Raw genomic sequence first — 17765 nt, 5'->3', positions numbered from 1 at the left:
AACCCCAAAAATTGGCACAGAAGTCGAGGAAAGTCAGTATTCCGATTCTGTGTATTCAATTCACTTTGTTTTTTGACGTCGATATTATTTTGAGAAACACTATTGACGTCAAATATTTTTCAAATGCTGACTACAATAAATTTTCATGAGAATTTACATTTTTAACAAAAATTCATGTGAAAAACAAGATTTCAAGATTTAAATGGAATATTTCGTCATGTGAGTTTGCAGCAATGTTTGGTGATAATATCTAAAGGTTTCTGACCAAGGCTTAGAGAAGTATGTCGACGCCTGGAGGTCTATCCAACAAAATACACCTCATGTTTAACAAACAAGACGGGACGACAGCAAATACAAATCCGGGTTCTGAGTCAAACAATGATTTTGGAAGCGGAAGTTTGAAGCCCAAGGAGGTTAATAATAAGACAATGTCTGGAACAAAACTCCACTTGGATATCACCAGCTCTGGAACAAAAACAAACCTTGGAGATGCGAGCTCTGCAGGAGCTTCAATGTTGAATTTATGTGTGAATCTGGGTTTGAGCGGTAGGGTTAGCGACACAAACCTCGCTAAGAAAACTTTCACAGAGCTGGTCAAAACTGAAACAAGTACACCGTCATCGACTGAAGATAGTTTCGATGGTGGTCCAAAGCACGATCTGAATAAGGACCTTGTTGTAGAAAAAGTTGACAATGTTTTATTGGTAGAGAAACCGCGTCCGATAGAATCCACTAATATTGAGCTGATAGATTCTAGCAACGCTGGATATTTAGATTCTAAGAACCTTGATGAAGCTGAAAATGACATTGCAATTACAATCGAAGATTTGGGAGAAACAGATCAATGGAAAGAGAAAAGAAAGGATGGGCGGAAACTGCGGATTCGGAATAAGGTGAAGAAACCACGAAGATTAGATGCCGTTGATAAAAAACGACGTACTGCGAAAAACGTTTACCACGGTATAGATGATGTACAACAGAAACCTGTTGGAAGCGAATATACTGAACAGCAAAATGAAAGAGATATCCAACAATTTGAAGAAGCAAACAAAGATTGTGAGCATTTATACGAAAACGTTGAAAATTCATACAAACCACCATCAAAAGGAGGTGGCGGTCAACATTTTACAACTTGCTGTCCAACAAAACAGAATGTTGACAATGGTTTATGTCAACACCAACAGACTGTGGAAGAAGGGAAACGTGAATTAGATTACGTTGAATCGCATACAGAATGGCTCCGGCAAATGCGCAAAGATGACGTTGAAGAAATCGTTGAGCCAGATATGAATGCCGGTCAATTAAGAGAAGATGAGTCGATTAATAATCAAAAGAAAACCCTAAGTTTCGGCTCCGAAAATACTTTTCAACAAGCGGAAATTCATCGCATCTTCAGTGAAAAGAAAATCGAAAGAATGAAACAAAGGGATCATCACGTGAATTTTGAGATGAAATCTAGCCTTGGGAAACCCATACTAACAAACCGTGAACAAGAGTCTAAGGATAACGCGGACGTTAACAAAAGACAAATCCAACATCTTGTTGCTAGGCGAAAAGAAGAAGAAAATCAACAACATCTAGACGAGGTACAAACTCTCCGCAAATCTCTCATTATTGAGTTAGAGGAAGAAGTCAATGATCTAGAGTCTGGGTATTCTTTAAAAGTGAGAGATTTAAAGAAACAAGTTTTTAGGCTATCTCAGAAACTGGAAGATGAAAAAAGAATTTTGGATAGGAAATGCGAGGAGATTGATTTTCTAGATAAGAAGCTTTGCACAAAAGAGGAAGGGGAGAGAGAGCTTAGAGAACAGTTTATGGATGTAAAAGCACGCCTTGATTCGACTTTACAGAGAAATAGCGACTTGGTTGCTAGTCTAGCACAACGAGAAGCAATTTCTAAAAAGAAAGACCAAGAAATTATGGACTTGTTTGAGAGAAATAAGAGCCAGGAAGACAATCTAGAACTATTGACAAGACAACTACAAAAGTTGCAAGTCGACTTCGATAAGCTTTTGATAGATACAGACAGATGCTTGAATGAGCTCCGAGTCAAAGATGAGTATAATGAAGCACTCAGCGAGAAAGTTGACGGTCTCTGTGGAATTGAGGAGAAATTAACCGCTGAGCAGGCTAGCAGAGAATCGTTAGAGTTCCAGGTTAAGAAGCTAAACATTGAAGTCGAGCAGAAAGTCAAGCGATTGAAAGACACACAAAATGATTTTCGTGCGCAAGAAGAAAGGCATGGTAAAGAGAAACGAAAGTTGAAAGACGAGCTAGTTGAGATGCAAATCAAGATGGCAGATTCTGAGCGCAGGATAAAAATCAAACAAAACTTACTCAAAGATCATGAGAGTCATGCTGACCGCCTGTTCAAGAAACTGTGCACAGCAAAGAAGAAATCAAGCGACGGTGTAAAGATAAGTGGTGCAGATAAGAAAGAGATCAAGAAGCTACAGAAAGAAGTGGACGAGAGACGTAAGACGGAGGGGAATTTGAGGCGAGAGAATTGGAAATTGAAAGCTTTCTTACATGGGTTATTTGAGAACGATGCTATGAATTTGCCGAAAGGAGTCCCGTACTTTAGTCTGGATAATAAGAAGCTGCAGCATTGCGATTGTAAGAAGTTTCCAATGGATACAGAAACATCAGATCCATCAATGGAGAGTTCATCTACGAGTGGAGATCTTGAATCACGGGAAGCACTACGTCGGCGTTGTTTAGATTCAGCGCGGACAAGCGATGATGAGATCTTCAAGGAGCTGCTTAAAGATTTTGATAGTGACAACCAGGGAATGTCGAGAAGACGTCAAGATGAGAGTTCTGCTACATCGGTTGATGATGATGAAGCTGGTTTGAATTGTAAACGGTTGAAAAATTATAGAGTGAAGAGTAGTCGACCAAAGAAGAAGAAAACGCAGCGGGCATCTGAGATCGATTCTGGTTCTTCCCAGGAAAGAACATCTCTTACTAACAGTACTTCCACAAGTTTCACCAGCAATGTGACGTCACAAGGCGAAGGGACTGGATCTAGCGATAGTTTTACCAGCAAGGTGACGTCAGAAAATGAAAATTCAAGCCCAAGCCGTAGTTGTACAAGCAATGCGACGTCACAGGGAGAAAACAAAGGCTCAAGTAGTGGTAGTTCCACCAATGTTGAGTCACAAGAAAATACAGGCTCGAGCCGTAGCAATACAAGTAACGTGACGTCACAAGGAGAAAGCAAAGGTTCCAGCCGTAGCTGTTTAACCAATGTGTCGTCAGAATACGAGAAGGTAGGTCCCAGTCGTAGTGGTTCGACAGATGCGACGTCACAGGAAGAAAATATAGTAGCAAGTCCTAGTTGCTCATCTAATGTGACTTCAGAAAACGAGAATGCAGGTCCTAGCCGTAGCTCTACAAGTGTGACGTCACAAGATGAAAGTACTCATTCATCAGAAAACAAAGAGGACTCGAATGAAGAAACTTCACAAACGTCTGATGAGCAGACTACACATTCAAGGTCTGACGGCGGAAGCGATGGTAGTGAATCTGCAGATGGAGGGAGTGAAGAGGAAAATGACGATAGCAACCCAAGTGATAGCAAGGATAGTGAAGAAGATCAATCATCTTCGGGCCGATCACAAAGTAATTCGAACAAGGGTGACCAAACGAACCTTAAACAACTTCCTGAAATTCAACTCGAATCTGCTTCTTCGGAGAATGATATTGAAGACATTGATGTTAGCTTGGAACGAGAAATCAAAGACCAGCCTACCGACCACGATGACAGTTCTGATACAGAATCTATTTCTAACGATTCCATACAATCACTACGATCTGATTCACCAGATCAGAGCAAAGGCGCGGGATCTGATTGTTTTGATTGGTTCGAAGCTACTGATAAGCTGAAACAGGCAAAATCTTACAAATTAGTGTTACACTGTGCTGCCGAATCTAACCCTTCTCTAAATTGTGCTCCCGAAGTTGATCGTTCGATGAGCTGCGCTGAAATAAATGACCTATCGTTAAGCTGTCACGCAAAATCTAATCGTTCGCTGAGCAGCCATCGAAAATCTAACCACTCACTAGATTTCGCTGAAAAATCTTACCGCTCGCCGAGCTGTTCTAGAACATCTGACCACTTACTCGGTTTTGCTGGGAAATCCGACCGCTCGCTAAGTTGTGACCGCTCACTGAGTAGCACGAAAAAATCTGATTGCTTTGATTGGCTTGAATCGAGCTCCAAGCAAAAGATAATCGAGACAAATATTTCTGATCGATCACACTTAAGCTTGTCAAGAGGACGCTCGAAATCTAGAAAATCTCACAGAAGCTTGTCAAGGGAACATTCGAGATCTGGGAGATCTCGCAGAAGCTTGTCAAGAGGACGCTCGAGGTCTAGGAGATCTCGCAGAAGCTTGTCAAGAGGACGCTCGAGATCAGGGAGATCGAGAAAGAACTTAGATGCAAGAGCAGCTGAATCAACTAAATCGTCTCGATCAAGAGTAGGCAAATCTCAAGACAGCAAGAGGTTAGAGAAAAGCCGACCAGAGTCTGACTTATCGAGCAAAAGTTCAGATGATTCATCGAAGTTGGGAAATAAAAGCTCACGATCGGTTGGTTCTGTCGAATTATTCGTATCTGAGCGAAGCAAACATTCAAAAAGAGATACATCACATAAAAGTTCGAAATCAGTCAGTAAAAGCGCCCGTTCGAAGAGTGCGTTATCCGATACAAAGTCAACCACCAAACCGCTTGAGAAGAAATACTTTTCAGTCATAGCAACAGCTCATGAAAATGAAGACGAGGATAGTAGTGAGTTTGCTTCGGCATGGGAGGGCTCGCTTAGTAAGGCTTCTTTTACAAAATCAGCAAGCGCGACAAGTCATCATAAATCTGGCGCATTAAGCCGAACATCTGATCGATCACATTCACATGCATCTAAAAGTCATAGCTCAAGAACGGATAGAATATCTAAAGGTTATAGCTCAAGACCAGATCGATCATCCAGAAGTCATAGCCCAAGAACTGACGGAGCATCTACAAGTCGGAGCCCAAGACATGATGGTACATCTAAAAGCCATATCTCAAGACTTAAGGAACCATCTAAAAGTCATAGGTCAAGACATGCTAGTGCATCGAGAAGTCATAGCTCAAGACATGAAGGAACATCTAAAAGCCATAGCCAAAGGCCCGATCGGTCATCTACAAGTCGGAGCCCAAGACATGATGGCACATCTAAAAGCCATATCTCAAGACTTAAGGAACCATCTAAAAGTCATAGTTCAAGACATGTCGGACCATCTAAAAGCCATAGCTCAAGGCTTTCTGGTACATCTAAAATCCATATTTCAAAACCTGAGGAGACATCTAAAAGTCATAGCTCAAGATCTGATCGACCATCTAGAAGTCATAGCTCAAGACATGACGGAGTATCTAAAGGTCATAGTTTAAGACCTGACGGGACATCTAAAAGTCACAGCTCGCGAACTGATCGACATTCAAAAGACTCCAGGGTAAGAGATCGCTCCATCTCCAAAAGCCGCCAAAGTTCAACGAGAGCTGACCTTTCACATGCTGAAGCGGGAACAAGCAGGTCTCTATCAGTTTCGCATAGATCAAGTCATAAAGGTCCCTCCATAGTTGTCACGGAAAGTCACGGTGGAGATGCTCAACATTTACTCTCAATATCACATGAATCTCTGAGCAAACGAAGTAAATCAAAAGTTGATATATCAATGTCAGGATCGCACAGGTCTGTCAGCCATAGAAGTGTATCAAAGGCGGGATCACATAGGTCTGTCAGCCGTACGGACGCATCAAAAGCGGAGAGATCACATTCAAGATCTCATAGGTCTGTCAGCCGTAGAAGTTCGCGCTCAATATCTCACAGGTCTGTCAGCCGTACAGACGCATCAAAAGCGGAGAGGTCACATTCAAGATCTCATAGGTCGGTTAGCCGTAGAAGTTCGCGCTCAAGATCTCACAGGTCTGTCAGCCGTACGGACGCGTCAAGAGCGGAGAGATCACATTCAAGATCGCATAGGTCTGTCAGCCGTACAGACGCGTCAAAAGCGGAGAGGTCAAATTCAAGATCTCATAGGTCGGTTAGCCGTAGAAGTTCGCGCTCAAGATCTCACAGGTCTGTCAGCCGTACAGACGCGTCAAAAGCGGAGAAGTCGTATTCAAGATCGCATAGGTCGGTCAGCCGTACAGACGCGTCAAGAGCTGAGAGATCACATTCAAGATCGCATAGGTCTGTCAGCCGTACAGACGCGTCAAAAGCGGAGAGGTCGCATTCAAGATCGCATAGGTCTGTCAGCCGTACGGACGCGTCAAGAGCGGAGAGATCACATTCAAGATCGCATAGGTCTGTCAGCCGTACGGACGCGTCAAAAGCGGAGAGGTCAAATTCAAGATCTCATAGGTCTGTCAGCCGTACGGACGCGTCAAGAGCGGAGAGATCACATTCAAGATCGCATAGGTCTGTCAGCCGTACAGACGCATCAAAAGCGGAGAAGTCACATTCAAGATCTCACAGGTCTGTCAGCCGTACAGACGCGTCAAAAGCGGAGAGATCGCGCTCAAGATCTCACAGGTCTGTCAGCCGTACAGACGCGTCAAAAGCGGAGAAGTCACATTCAAGATCTCATAGTTCGGTTAGCCGTAGAAGTTCGCGCTCAAGATCTCACAGGTCTGTCAGCCGTACAGACGCGTCAAAAGCGGATAGGTCACACTCAAAATCTCACAGGTCCGGTAGCCATAGAAGATCGAACTCGAAAACTCATAAATCAGCAAGTCACAGAAGTCCATCGCACCATGATTCAAGCAAGTCCGTATCTGAAAGATCGTTAAGTATTTCTACGGAGAAAGCAACAAAAGAACTTCCAAAAACAATGAGTGATGATTTCACCAGAAAGAACCGAGCGATGAGCCTAAAACCACTCGGAGATGCTGTCGTTTATACGGCAACGACCAGTCCGGCACCTACGGGTTTCCATCGCGGTAGAAGGAGACAAAACAGTCAACTGAAATCTATTTCAGAAGAATTTTCATTGTATGGAGGCTCTTATTCGAAAGCTGGCCAATCGAGCAAAAGCTATAGAAGGAAAGGTGGTAAATCAAGAAAAGATTCGCAACGACCAGGCAGTTCTATTGATTGGTCAAAGAGAAGCGGCAATAAGAGATCAAAATCGGCCGACTCGAGAAGGAGACGTGTAGATTCATGTCAATCCATTCAAATGTCGTATTTATTTGCGGACATCGGGAAAAAAAGTCGACGATCGAAATCGGAAAGTCACGTGGGGCGATCACATTTTTCCACACACCAATCATCGCATAGCAACCAAGATTGTTCGGACTGGTGCGAATCAGCATCCTACCTAGCACTTCCCACCATCAAGGTGGAAAACTCTGACCAATCAGTAGATAACAATGACAAGAAATTAAGTAGATCAGTGCATCGAGGGAAGTCTGACCGCAAAAAGTCGAAAAGCCGTGGCCGCTCGCGAGGACGTTTGCGTTCACGAAAATCAAGTTATTCGAAGGGAGAGTTAAGCGCTCATTTGTTGAGTCCAGGACGAAAGCCTTCTAAATCATCCAAGAGATCAGGCTCAAAGACGAAAGTGTCAAGATCCGCTTCATCGTTTGACATGATGTCAAATAAATCTTTATCACGATCTCGCCATTCAAGCAGACAGATGGGATTGAAGTCTAAACAATCCAGTCGAAGATCGAGGTCTGTGCGTAGTCGGGGTAGATCATATTCGCGATCTCGCCATTCCAGTCGAAGAACGAGCTCTGTACGTGGTCGTAGTAGATCTTATTCGCGATCTGGCCATTCCAGCAGAAGAGCGAGCTCTGTGCGTGGACGCAGTAGATCTTATTCGCGATCTGGCCATTCCAGTAGAAGAGCGAGCTCTGTGCGTAGTAGCAGTAGATCGTTTTCGCGATCTGACTTTTCTAGTCGAGGATCAAGGTCTGTGCATAGGCGCAGTAGATCATTTTCGCGATCTGACCGTTCCAGTCGAGGATCGAGGTCTGTGCATAGGCGCAGTAGATCATTTTCGCGATCTGGTCATTCTAGTCGAAGATCGAGGTCTTTTCACTCGAGCGCAAGCTGTTATTCGAGGTCCAGTTATTCGGGCGCAAGTTCGTACTCAAGGTCCGGTCAATGGAGCGGAACATCTTATTCCAGATCCGGTGATTCACGTTATTATAGTTCAAGATCCGGCACCAGTCGAGAAAGATCACGCAAAAATTCCAGACGAAAATCAGATTCGCATACGTCTACTGAATCGACTGAAGTTTTAATTTCAAGATGCGATGGAAATTCATTCTTTAAGACTTTTGAAGCTATTCAAGAACCAGCTTCTGTGGTCCATTTGGATGTGAGATCTGGAACATCAAGACGATCGAGATCAGCAAGTCGAGAGATATCAATTGAATCGAAGAAGGATTCGTCATCTGGCGACTGGTCGGACGGTGTAAAACATGGCTCAAAATCCGATCGTTCAAAATCCGATTTAGATGGAGACGCTTCCGATATCCCGATTTCAAAAGGTTCTCACAAATCACACTTATCAGCGAGAAGATCTTCTCGGAGAAGTAAGAGCAACATGTCATTATCTGTTGAACCAAAGAAAACGGATTCAAAGGAGACCGTGAATGAAAACCAAAAGGAAACCGATGAAGAATTCTCGTAAGTCGTCTTCTCTTTTTCACTTCATTTATTATTATGTCAAGTACCGTAAGTTGGTCTAATGTCGACATCCCTCTTCTTCTAATTTCGACACCCTTCTTTAGAGATGGGAATAATAGGTTGGGATCACTTATAGACAAAAGATTTTTTCTTCTCTGTTTGCTAAGTAAAGAAAAACAGTTTCCATCAGCGATTCCAACATTCTGATTATTCCTATATTTAGAGAAGGGTGTCGAAATTAGAAGGGGATATCGATATTAGACATACTTACGGTAAAAAGTATAGTAAACAGATATTCTATCAATTAAAAGTTCGATGGTTGAAAAATGCCTTAACATAGCTTTGCTACCATTTTGTGTGTTATATTTAAACAATAAGCTAAAGTGTTTATCGAAGTTAAGTGTTAGTTCGACCTTTAGAAGCCCCAGTATTTGTAACCACAGTTGACGCTCCCTAATTCGATTTTCGAGAGGAGTTGAATTTTCAAAATTATCGAATAATGGAGCGTATCGTCGAATTGGAGAATGTCAACTGTATATTATTCCGCTCATTATACTCTGCCTTCTTTGTGACTTCCTAAATCAAGACCCATCATGTACATAAAAGAGAGTGTTAGGTGTAGACTACCAGCATGGAAGACTTTATCTCGTTTTAATCTTAATATTCGATTTGTTTTTCTTTTTCCAGCTCTGATGACGATCGAGTTCGTACTGATGATCAATATTCAGACAGCGAGTTCCCGCTCGACGATCCATCAACAATGAGAATTGATAAGCGTACAGGTAAACTTCATTTATTCAATTCCCACATTCTTTTCCTAAGCGGTGAAATCTTTTTTGATAAAAGCCTCATCGTCATAATGCTTAGAATCTAGTGAATTAAATTCGAAGCAGCCTTTGCAGCAACCATTAATTCAATGACGATCATTCACTCAGATATGACAAAAACTTAAGCATATGCTAAGCATTACCTCGAGCCTTCATTTTCAGAGACCAGGCGTTTTTGGTTGTGTTTTTACGTACATTCAAAATTTCCCTAAAATTTTGCTTGGGAAAAAAGCATTCTTCAAGCATTTTCAGCCTTCAGATTTAAGCGTCTCCAAGCCAGTTTTTGAATTTTTTGCATGCTTATAAAAAAACATGTAAATCAACAACTGTTGCTAATTAATCAAAACATCTACTTCCAGGAAAAGTCAAGAAACGAAAGAAGACCTTGGTCAAAAAGAAGTCCAAGAAAAGCGACAGACAGATTGAATTACCGCCCTTGAGAGGCGGATTAACACCATCAGGAAACTCTGGTTTGAATGTCGGTGCACTCCCGTCAATCACAATGAGTCGACCGTCAATGAATTCGGCTGATGGTGCATCAGTACTTCTACAGGAGGGCGGGACGCCTTCAAGAAATTCTATTGCCCGATTGAGCCAGGGTGTATCTAGTACACGCCCTAGCGGATTGCTCTCCAACTATTCATTCGACTATCCAATGGATGGCACATCAAGTGCACTATTACGCCAGGAGGGTGGACTTTCGAATTTTTCATTTGAGATTCCGATGGCGGGTGATTCATCAACAACCCGCCCAACGAATACCGCCCGTAATATTATAGAGCAAACAAGACAGCTCCAGAGAATTCCAACTGTCCAAATTCTTGAAAATTTGGAAAATGGCCTTGGTAAGTTTACGACTATAAGAACAATATAAGACTAAAACCTAAGAACTAATTAAGAACTAAGAGCCTCAGATTTCAGAAATTACTAGGACAGTATTTTTTTTCACAGATTTTTAAATCAAAGCTTTTAAGTAAAGAAATTAAGCGTATTAAGTACATCATAATATATATCATAAGACAAGTTGCATTTCAAGGCCAAACATTCTGAAATCTGACATAGCACAATTTTACAAACAATAATCCTGGGGAGGGGGTTAGTAGGGTTGGCAGATGAGGGTATGTGCGGATGGGACCTCCAAAAACCTTTGAAAGGTTAAAAGACCGACCCCTAACATAGCACAATTTTACAAACAGAAATGCATTTGTTTTACAGGCCCGCAACAAGATACGTTACAACTCCCATTACAAAATACAAACAATTCAATCTTGAATATGGAGGGAATGCTGCAAGCTCCAGAACCGCCACAAATTGATCAGGAACAGGCTCTACCTGCAGGTAAGTTTCGGTCATATTTTTGTTTTAATAGAGTAATAGAGTACAGTCAACCCTCTCTAATTCGAACCTCCATTATTCGAATCTTTCTGTAATTCGAACTGAAACATTGCCCCTCAGCTGGAAAGTAGTATAAAATACTCTCTGTAATTCGAATCTTTCTCTAATTCGAAGAAAATTATTGGTTCCTTGAAGATCGAATTAAAGAGAGTAATAGAGTTTTTCTCATCGATTTGCGTCTGGAAGGCGAATTAATTACTAAAATTTACTTGGGAAATGACTGCCCTCCTAGCTGACACACAACGTTGTTTCAACGTTTATCTAATGTTCACAACGTGCATATAAATAACGTTAGATGAATGTTGAATCAAGTGACCAAAGATATTTGTCGAAGAACAGATCACGCCAGGTCAACTAAAACTGATATACCATACCTACCTATACCATATAGTATGAATGGATGCGTAAGAGGTTTATGTCAGAGTTGGTAAATCTAAGCGCTTTAGGGTTTTGAAATGTTATAACTGTTAATCTCTGCACTAAAATAGTTTCTCCTCAATTTTTACAGGGCATTTACAACCTAACCTCTTAATGATGAACATTAGATCTGAGAGAAGCGCGTTCCGTGTTGTACAGAACAACGGTAACCAACAAGCGGACGCGCAAATCGCCGGACAACAAGATGTCGATCAAATAACATCACAGAATTACATGCGTCCTGTTCAATCAGAGCGAAATAATCTTTTAGGAGATTTACCGCCCTTAGTGGCGTCCGCCCCTTCTATCGTTCAAGGACAAGAAGTTCTGGTTGATGACGTCATCGACGGTATCCTTGGCAACGACGATAACACAATCGCCCAAGATGGCGAGTCACAAGATGGAGACTCCCTTCAAAACCTTGAAAACGAGTTAGATGAGTGACGCCGTAATACTTTTTTTGGATATTTCTCCATAACTAAGATTTTATCAAATTATGATTTTCACTTTTGTACTTTTTCTCAATACAATTTTTAAATAAATATATTTCAATTCGTATAAATCTTGACGTTTAACCTACAATTGATGCTCTCTAATTCGATTTTCAAGTGGAATTGGATTTTCATTGAATAAGGGAGTTTATCGAATAAGGGAGCGTCCTTTATAAGAGTTTCTTGTTGACGGGGACTTTAAATTTCATCGAATAAGGGATAATCATTCCCTAAGAAAACCTTTTTTTTGTTTCATCACTATTTTTGCTATATTTACTACAAGTGCACTCATTTCAATTTTTTCTGTCCAGATCTGTAGCACTTTCTGTAAATAAACTTGCAAACTCCCTTTTAGCAAAAATAGTAAAAACATCAACCTTCTGCAAGCAAAGCAAAGTTTGCAATTTCTTCACAGTAAAAATTACATCTAAAATCAGACTGGATGATGTTTTCTTAGCCTGATTGCCGATTTTAAACAAATAAAATTAGAGAAGTGAAGAGCTGAAACTGTAGCTTGCTCCACGCACGGGTCTATATCTGAAATAAAAATAGCAGTTATTTTCATAATGGCGGGATAGTGGTCACACAGCCGTGAATAAACAATTTATTGAAAGTTACTATTTAAAATTTAAAGCACAACCAGGGATCATCAAAATGGCAGACAACAAAACTTGCAATATTTGCTATAATTTTCAAACTTTTCATGGAGTTTCATAGCACTTTTAACATCTACAGCATTTATAGTAAGTGAAACAAGTAGGCCCTTTGAAAGATCTATCTCGTTTCGGTAATTCAGAACTTTTTACTTCCATCCCAACTTACAAAGACGATGTTATAAGTATAGAAACAAATTCCTCATACCTTTAATTTTGTAGAAATCTTCAGGGATGAAGTCTTGAACTTGTTTATACTGTGGGAAACAAAGAAAAGGAAAATTAGAGATTATCCTGGTTTCCTAGCTATAGTAGGGCTCAAATAGTGCATGACTTGCTAAACATGCTAGCTTCTTTAAAAGGGGGCGTACGGGATTGACGGTGTGAAGGTATTGATGATATGCAACACTGGAGAGTCTTCCAAGAATTTTTAAGAAGTTCAACCCAATACGTCACTTTTTCTATTGTTTAAGTGACGTATTAAGTTCAGCTTTTTGAAAGCTATCAGAACACTCTCCAGTGTTGCATATCATGAATTAGCCCTCTTTTCCGCTGGTGATTCGGTTAGTTAACGGTTTCTCGGTGTTAAAAAAGTCTTGCAGTGACGAAAATGTGGAACATAGAAATGCTGTTAGTGTTGATTGTGATCCGAGAAAAATACATCGGTATTTCGGTGTTTCTGACCAAGAAATAATTTTGCTAAAACGACTTGACAGCGTATATAAGTTCGAGTTTAAACCAATGAATGATAAGAAAACTTCTCACCCTTTCAACGACAAAGCCGAGGGTTGGGAATTGACAGCTCCCTAGAAAAATCAAAAGAAATACTAGTAAAGTGTTGTCTTTTTCAATTTCTTTTTATGTTTAGGGTCCTAACTCGCATCCATCCTAAGGGTTGGTTCTTTCCGTGACCCGGGCCGTCACCTGGGGCGATGCAGGAGGTGACCTCGCTACGTAGTCGATTTGTATAGGGCTCAAACATAGATTTATAAAGCCCGAAGGGCTAGATGTCGTGCTTTGGCTGAAAAGTGTGCCGAGGTTATTAGGCACGTGACGTAACAATAGAATTTCAGCACTTGACCAATAAGAAGCTTTCGCGAGTTTTCGAAAACAATAGCAGCAATATTTTTTGCGATATTCACTTTATTTTCCTTGGAAGAGCTTAAAGCACGACATCTAGCCCATGCATGCACCTTACCACTCGACCATGTTCCCCGTCTAATATTACAAAAGATAATCCCTCAATCTATTTATTGAATCTTTCTTCATCAGATTACACTCAACCCATCCATACAATATGTATGTGTAGAATATATAGTCAAAAGAGTCAAAAGTTGAGTTTTGGAGAGATCAAACTGCGAGATAGCCTAAAAGTATGTCAAGGGAATAGAAAAGAGCCGATTGTAAAACGACTCTGCCGACGCATCGGACTTACTGAAACTCCGAGCGCGAAAAGAGAAAACATTTTAACACCGGACAATGAAAAAACGGACGTGAATCAATTTGTATGTCCGGTGTCAAAAATCCCCATAATGTAACACCGGACCGTCAGGTGCGTCGACAGGATCGTATTGTTAAGTTGTCTGATTATTTTCCCAGGGTGTCCCAACAGAAAAACATACCATAGCTAATAAGCTGTTCTTGTAAGTCATTCGGAAATCTTCTTTGAAAACGTAACGTTTGAAATCTCGTAAAAGCAGCACCTGAACAGTGTATTAAGGAGATTAAAATAATTTAAGTGGGTTTCTTGGAAGGAAGTCTAAGTTTAATGTTTAACGCGTGAAGATCGAAATTAAACGTGAAATTTCTTTCTGTTCAATAAAGCAAATGACATTTTGGGTTAGAGGCTTGAGCTTTTTTCTAACCCTGGAAACAGTTTCTCTATCCCGGCTAACAAAAATCTTTGATCAAAGTTTTTTTGAAAGTGGCACCCTAATTGTAGCACTGCTCAATAGCGGTGTAAATCGGGAACGCTAGATCAATATTTCCTCGAATAATTGTGATGATGTAGCGCTGTTTGAAGTTAATTCTTAACAACACAGCAATAGCTTCTTTTTGCGGTTACCACTTTCAAAAAAGTCCGATCAAGGATTGCGGATATAGCTTAGTTCCAGGGTTTATCAGGTCAGTGGGTTAGAGTAAGAAAAAGAGCGAGCATACTCGTCTATATCATTTCTTTTTATTCAAATAAGTTCTCAATGATCTGTTTAATGTGCTGTAACACCTAAATGGGGAGAATTTATGGAATACACATACCGATTCTTAAATCCAGCTCTCTTCGGACTTCAACTGCGTTTGACGTATTTGCATCCGGAGGGGCTAACGTTTCACAAGCACGTTGTATCGCTCTGGGGGTTTGAAGAAAAATGGTGAACTAGTATCTCAAAAAATACTTGTTCAACTAGACTTGAATAATATAGATGTTAATAGCTCTAAAACCAACACTGCTTAATCGCTTTTATGGTTAAAATTCACCCCTTTTTTCATTTAAAAGGGAATAAATGAAAATTTTTAAAAAACTTTAAAACTAAAGATTTTCCTAAAAGTTGTCATGTTTTTAAATAGTAATTGCTTGTATTACAGGAGACTGAAAACAAGTTCGAATGATGGAAAGATTCAAATAATAGAAGTCTCGAATAAGCGAGAGTCGACAGTAAAGAACTGGTGGGCCAAATTTAGAAAAAAATACCTTAAAAGTTAACATATTTACTTTCTAATTATAAGGACTCTGAGGAATTAAGGACATTTGTTCGGCCTAATGACGTCGAAAAGCTCTCACCTGGGCGTAATTTCGGAAAATCTTGCCCTTAGTAACGTGATGTTCGGCTTGACTGAAAATATGAAAAAACACAAAATTGCTTTCTAACTGATAAACAGAGATTTGGGCACGATTTCTCTAAACAAACGAACCAATCCGAATCATTCGGTTATTATACAGTATCTACTTCACTTTAAGTGAAAAGTGTTAAATTTCATTTTTCATTCAATTCTTTCAATAGAATCTTCGAATCTTTGTATTATTTTGTAAGACATAAAAGCACAGAAAAGCATACTATTTTGACAACATTCGATGATTTCGAAGCCGATATTTTCTCCTTCTCGGTCACCATCAGTCCAAATCACCAACACTTGACTTTTTCGGATCTCTCTCTCTAACGTCCTCTATAAGAAAAACAAAGCAAAATACTGGGTTATCTACACCGACCTACACCACCTATATCCCTGGACCAAGCTATATCCACCATCTTTGATTGGAGTTTTATTTGGAATTGGTACCCAAGAAGAAGCCATTGCAATATTAAAAATTAACGTCTAACAGCGCTACATCATCAAAAGTATTCTAGGAAAAGTAGATCTAGCGCTCTCGATGCATTTTCACCGCTATTGAGTAGTGCCGCCATTAGGGTACCAATTTCAAAAAAAACTCCAATCAAAGATTTTTGGTTGGCCGGGATTGAGTAACTTGGTCCAGGGATATATAAAGGTCAGTGGTTATCTAGCACTTGATGTAAAAATCTTCTCCCGACAAGCATATTGTTTATTTGGCACTCCATGTAGAAATTTTCTTCCGACACTCTAAAGTAAAAAATATATCGCCAGATATTGAAAAATATACCACATTAGAAGAAAGAAAGCGTTTCATTGTATCTGTCATTCTAAGTGCGGCGAAAATCTGAAGAATTTCACTTTTTCTTGCTTATAAGACAGGATGAAGATTCCCCACAATCCTTTTTGTCTTGATTCAAAAATCGTGAAAGTTATAACTTCTTCTTTGTGATTGAGTGTGTAAGCGTAATAAACGCAAAGGATGATGGGATTGAATTTCGGTCAAACAGAAAAATCAATGCCTATTTCTAAATTCACCACGGTATGCTATTTGGCACTGCTTTATTAGAAAAAAACAATATTGTCCCTAGACTGAAGAAAATTATTGCCGAAACATTCCACTAGTTTATTGGTTTACCAACGTTCAACAGCGACTCCAACATTATTCTATGAGCAGATCTCACCAACCTTTTGGGTTCAACTTTCCTTACCTGTCAACAGAGCATGCTTTCTTACCTTTATATCAATGAAGTTGTCGGGCACGAATCGAGAGACGGGTGCTTGGAATAATTGTGCTGGATCGATATTCTTCCTGTACAAAAGTAATGCAGAACATTACACAAATACACCTATCAACAATTAAAGCGTGAAGCGTGAATTGACTTTCTCATAAACAATAGATTTTGACATCGTTTCCGTGTATATCTATATATTAATAGTGGTAGTCTGTATGTGTGTTTGTCTGTGTTTTCTACTTTCGTTTTCTAACGCAATGTTTTTGTTCTTCCAAAAGATGACTTTTATTTTGTTCTTGCTCCACAAATTTGTTTAACGATATTCGCGCCGTTTTATAAAGACTTTGTTTTGATTGATAGATTAGACTTTTTTCTTTTTTTTTCTTTCTTTCTTTTGTTTTATGTTTTCGAATGTAATTAACGACCTTATTTGATTTGAGACATTCGAATTCTTTTCAAAACAAAAGAAATCTTTTAAACAGAATCTGTTAAAGAAAAGAACAAATATAAAATAAAACACAAGAATCATAACAAGTTTTTTAGAACATCAGCAACATTAAAAATACATTCAAAAGGTGGTAAAAAACTAGAATTCTTTCTTCGTAAAAAGGGACCTTTAAACATGTATGTCGATAATTATTTTGCTGTAAATCTAAGTCATTGTTGAATTTGAAAATTTATTGAAGTTATGACGAAGTTATTTTATAAAAAGCAACATAAAATTGCGCTATCTATCACGCTTTTTTGTCTGCGTGTCCTAGCTGCCTTCCGGGGGGGGCTATGGTTGCGAGCTGACTTTCGCCCCTGCCCCTGCCCCTCGGACCCTTAGCAGAATAAAGAGGAGAAGAAACAAGGGAAATTGTGTGAATTTTAATTCACTTTTTGGAACTAATTTGACCAAATTTCTATCTTTCTGGGGGCAAAAATTTTTCCTATTCTTAGTGGGACTGAAGTTTGATTTTCCGATTTTTCAAACTGCCATGTTTCAAAAAAGGCACCCTTAAGGCCGGCACATACCCATTCCCTTCTCTTGCCTAAGTACCCCCCCCCCCGGGCTGCCTTTTTTCGACGAATCGCGTGTCATCTATATATTAATAGTATAACGCGTATGTCATTTTGTTTTCTGTCTGTGTGTCACTTTCGATTTCGCAAGCAATGTTTTGTTCTTTTAAAAGATGACTTTTGCTTCTTGCTCCACAAATGTGTTAAATCAGATTCGCGCCGTTTTTAGTCGCGCGGCT

The 17765-nt window shown here is 40.0% G+C and overlaps 2 protein-coding genes across 2 annotated transcripts in view; one reads left to right on the top strand and one right to left on the bottom strand.

Annotated features, from left to right (window-relative positions):
• The window catches only part of LOC136801880 (DNA topoisomerase 3-alpha-like), a 62740-nt gene that overhangs the window by 40780 nt on the left and 4195 nt on the right, over positions 1-17765 (bottom strand). Inside the window, exons 4-10 of the mRNA XM_067058543.1 lie at positions 16526-16601; positions 15517-15625; positions 15243-15294; positions 14720-14811; positions 14086-14166; positions 13229-13269; positions 12672-12720 (exon numbers count right to left, since the gene is read on the bottom strand). Of these exons, the coding sequence (XP_066914644.1) occupies positions 12672-12720; positions 13229-13269; positions 14086-14166; positions 14720-14811; positions 15243-15294; positions 15517-15625; positions 16526-16601 (500 nt within the window). The remainder of the gene's footprint in view (positions 1-12671; positions 12721-13228; positions 13270-14085; positions 14167-14719; positions 14812-15242; positions 15295-15516; positions 15626-16525; positions 16602-17765) is intronic.
• Positions 282-11763, top strand: LOC136801855 (streptococcal hemagglutinin-like). The gene is made up of 5 exons (XM_067058518.1): positions 282-8680; positions 9368-9462; positions 9867-10352; positions 10723-10845; positions 11411-11763. Exons 1-5 carry the CDS (start codon positions 282-284, stop codon positions 11761-11763), a joined length of 9456 nt encoding a protein of 3151 aa, XP_066914619.1.

Source organism: Clytia hemisphaerica, unplaced genomic scaffold, assembly GCF_902728285.1.
Source record: "Clytia hemisphaerica strain Z4C2 unplaced genomic scaffold, Clytia hemisphaerica genome assembly, whole genome shotgun sequence".
NCBI lineage: Eukaryota > Metazoa > Cnidaria > Hydrozoa > Leptothecata > Clytiidae > Clytia > Clytia hemisphaerica.
This window is presented reverse-complemented; position numbering and strand designations above follow the sequence as displayed.

What these genes read in the sequence shown, in the direction of transcription:
- LOC136801855 (XM_067058518.1), top strand. Translation starts at nt 282, where the DNA reads ATGTCGACGCCTGGAGGTCTATCCAACAAAATACACCTCATGTTTAAC. An exon ending in GAGAATTGATAAGCGTACAG is followed by an intron (nt 9,463 to 9,866) that starts GTAAACTTCATT and finishes ATCTACTTCCAG; the next exon opens with GAAAAGTCAAGAAACGAAAG. An exon ending in AAATTTGGAAAATGGCCTTG is followed by an intron (nt 10,353 to 10,722) that starts GTAAGTTTACGA and finishes TTTGTTTTACAG; the next exon opens with GCCCGCAACAAGATACGTTA.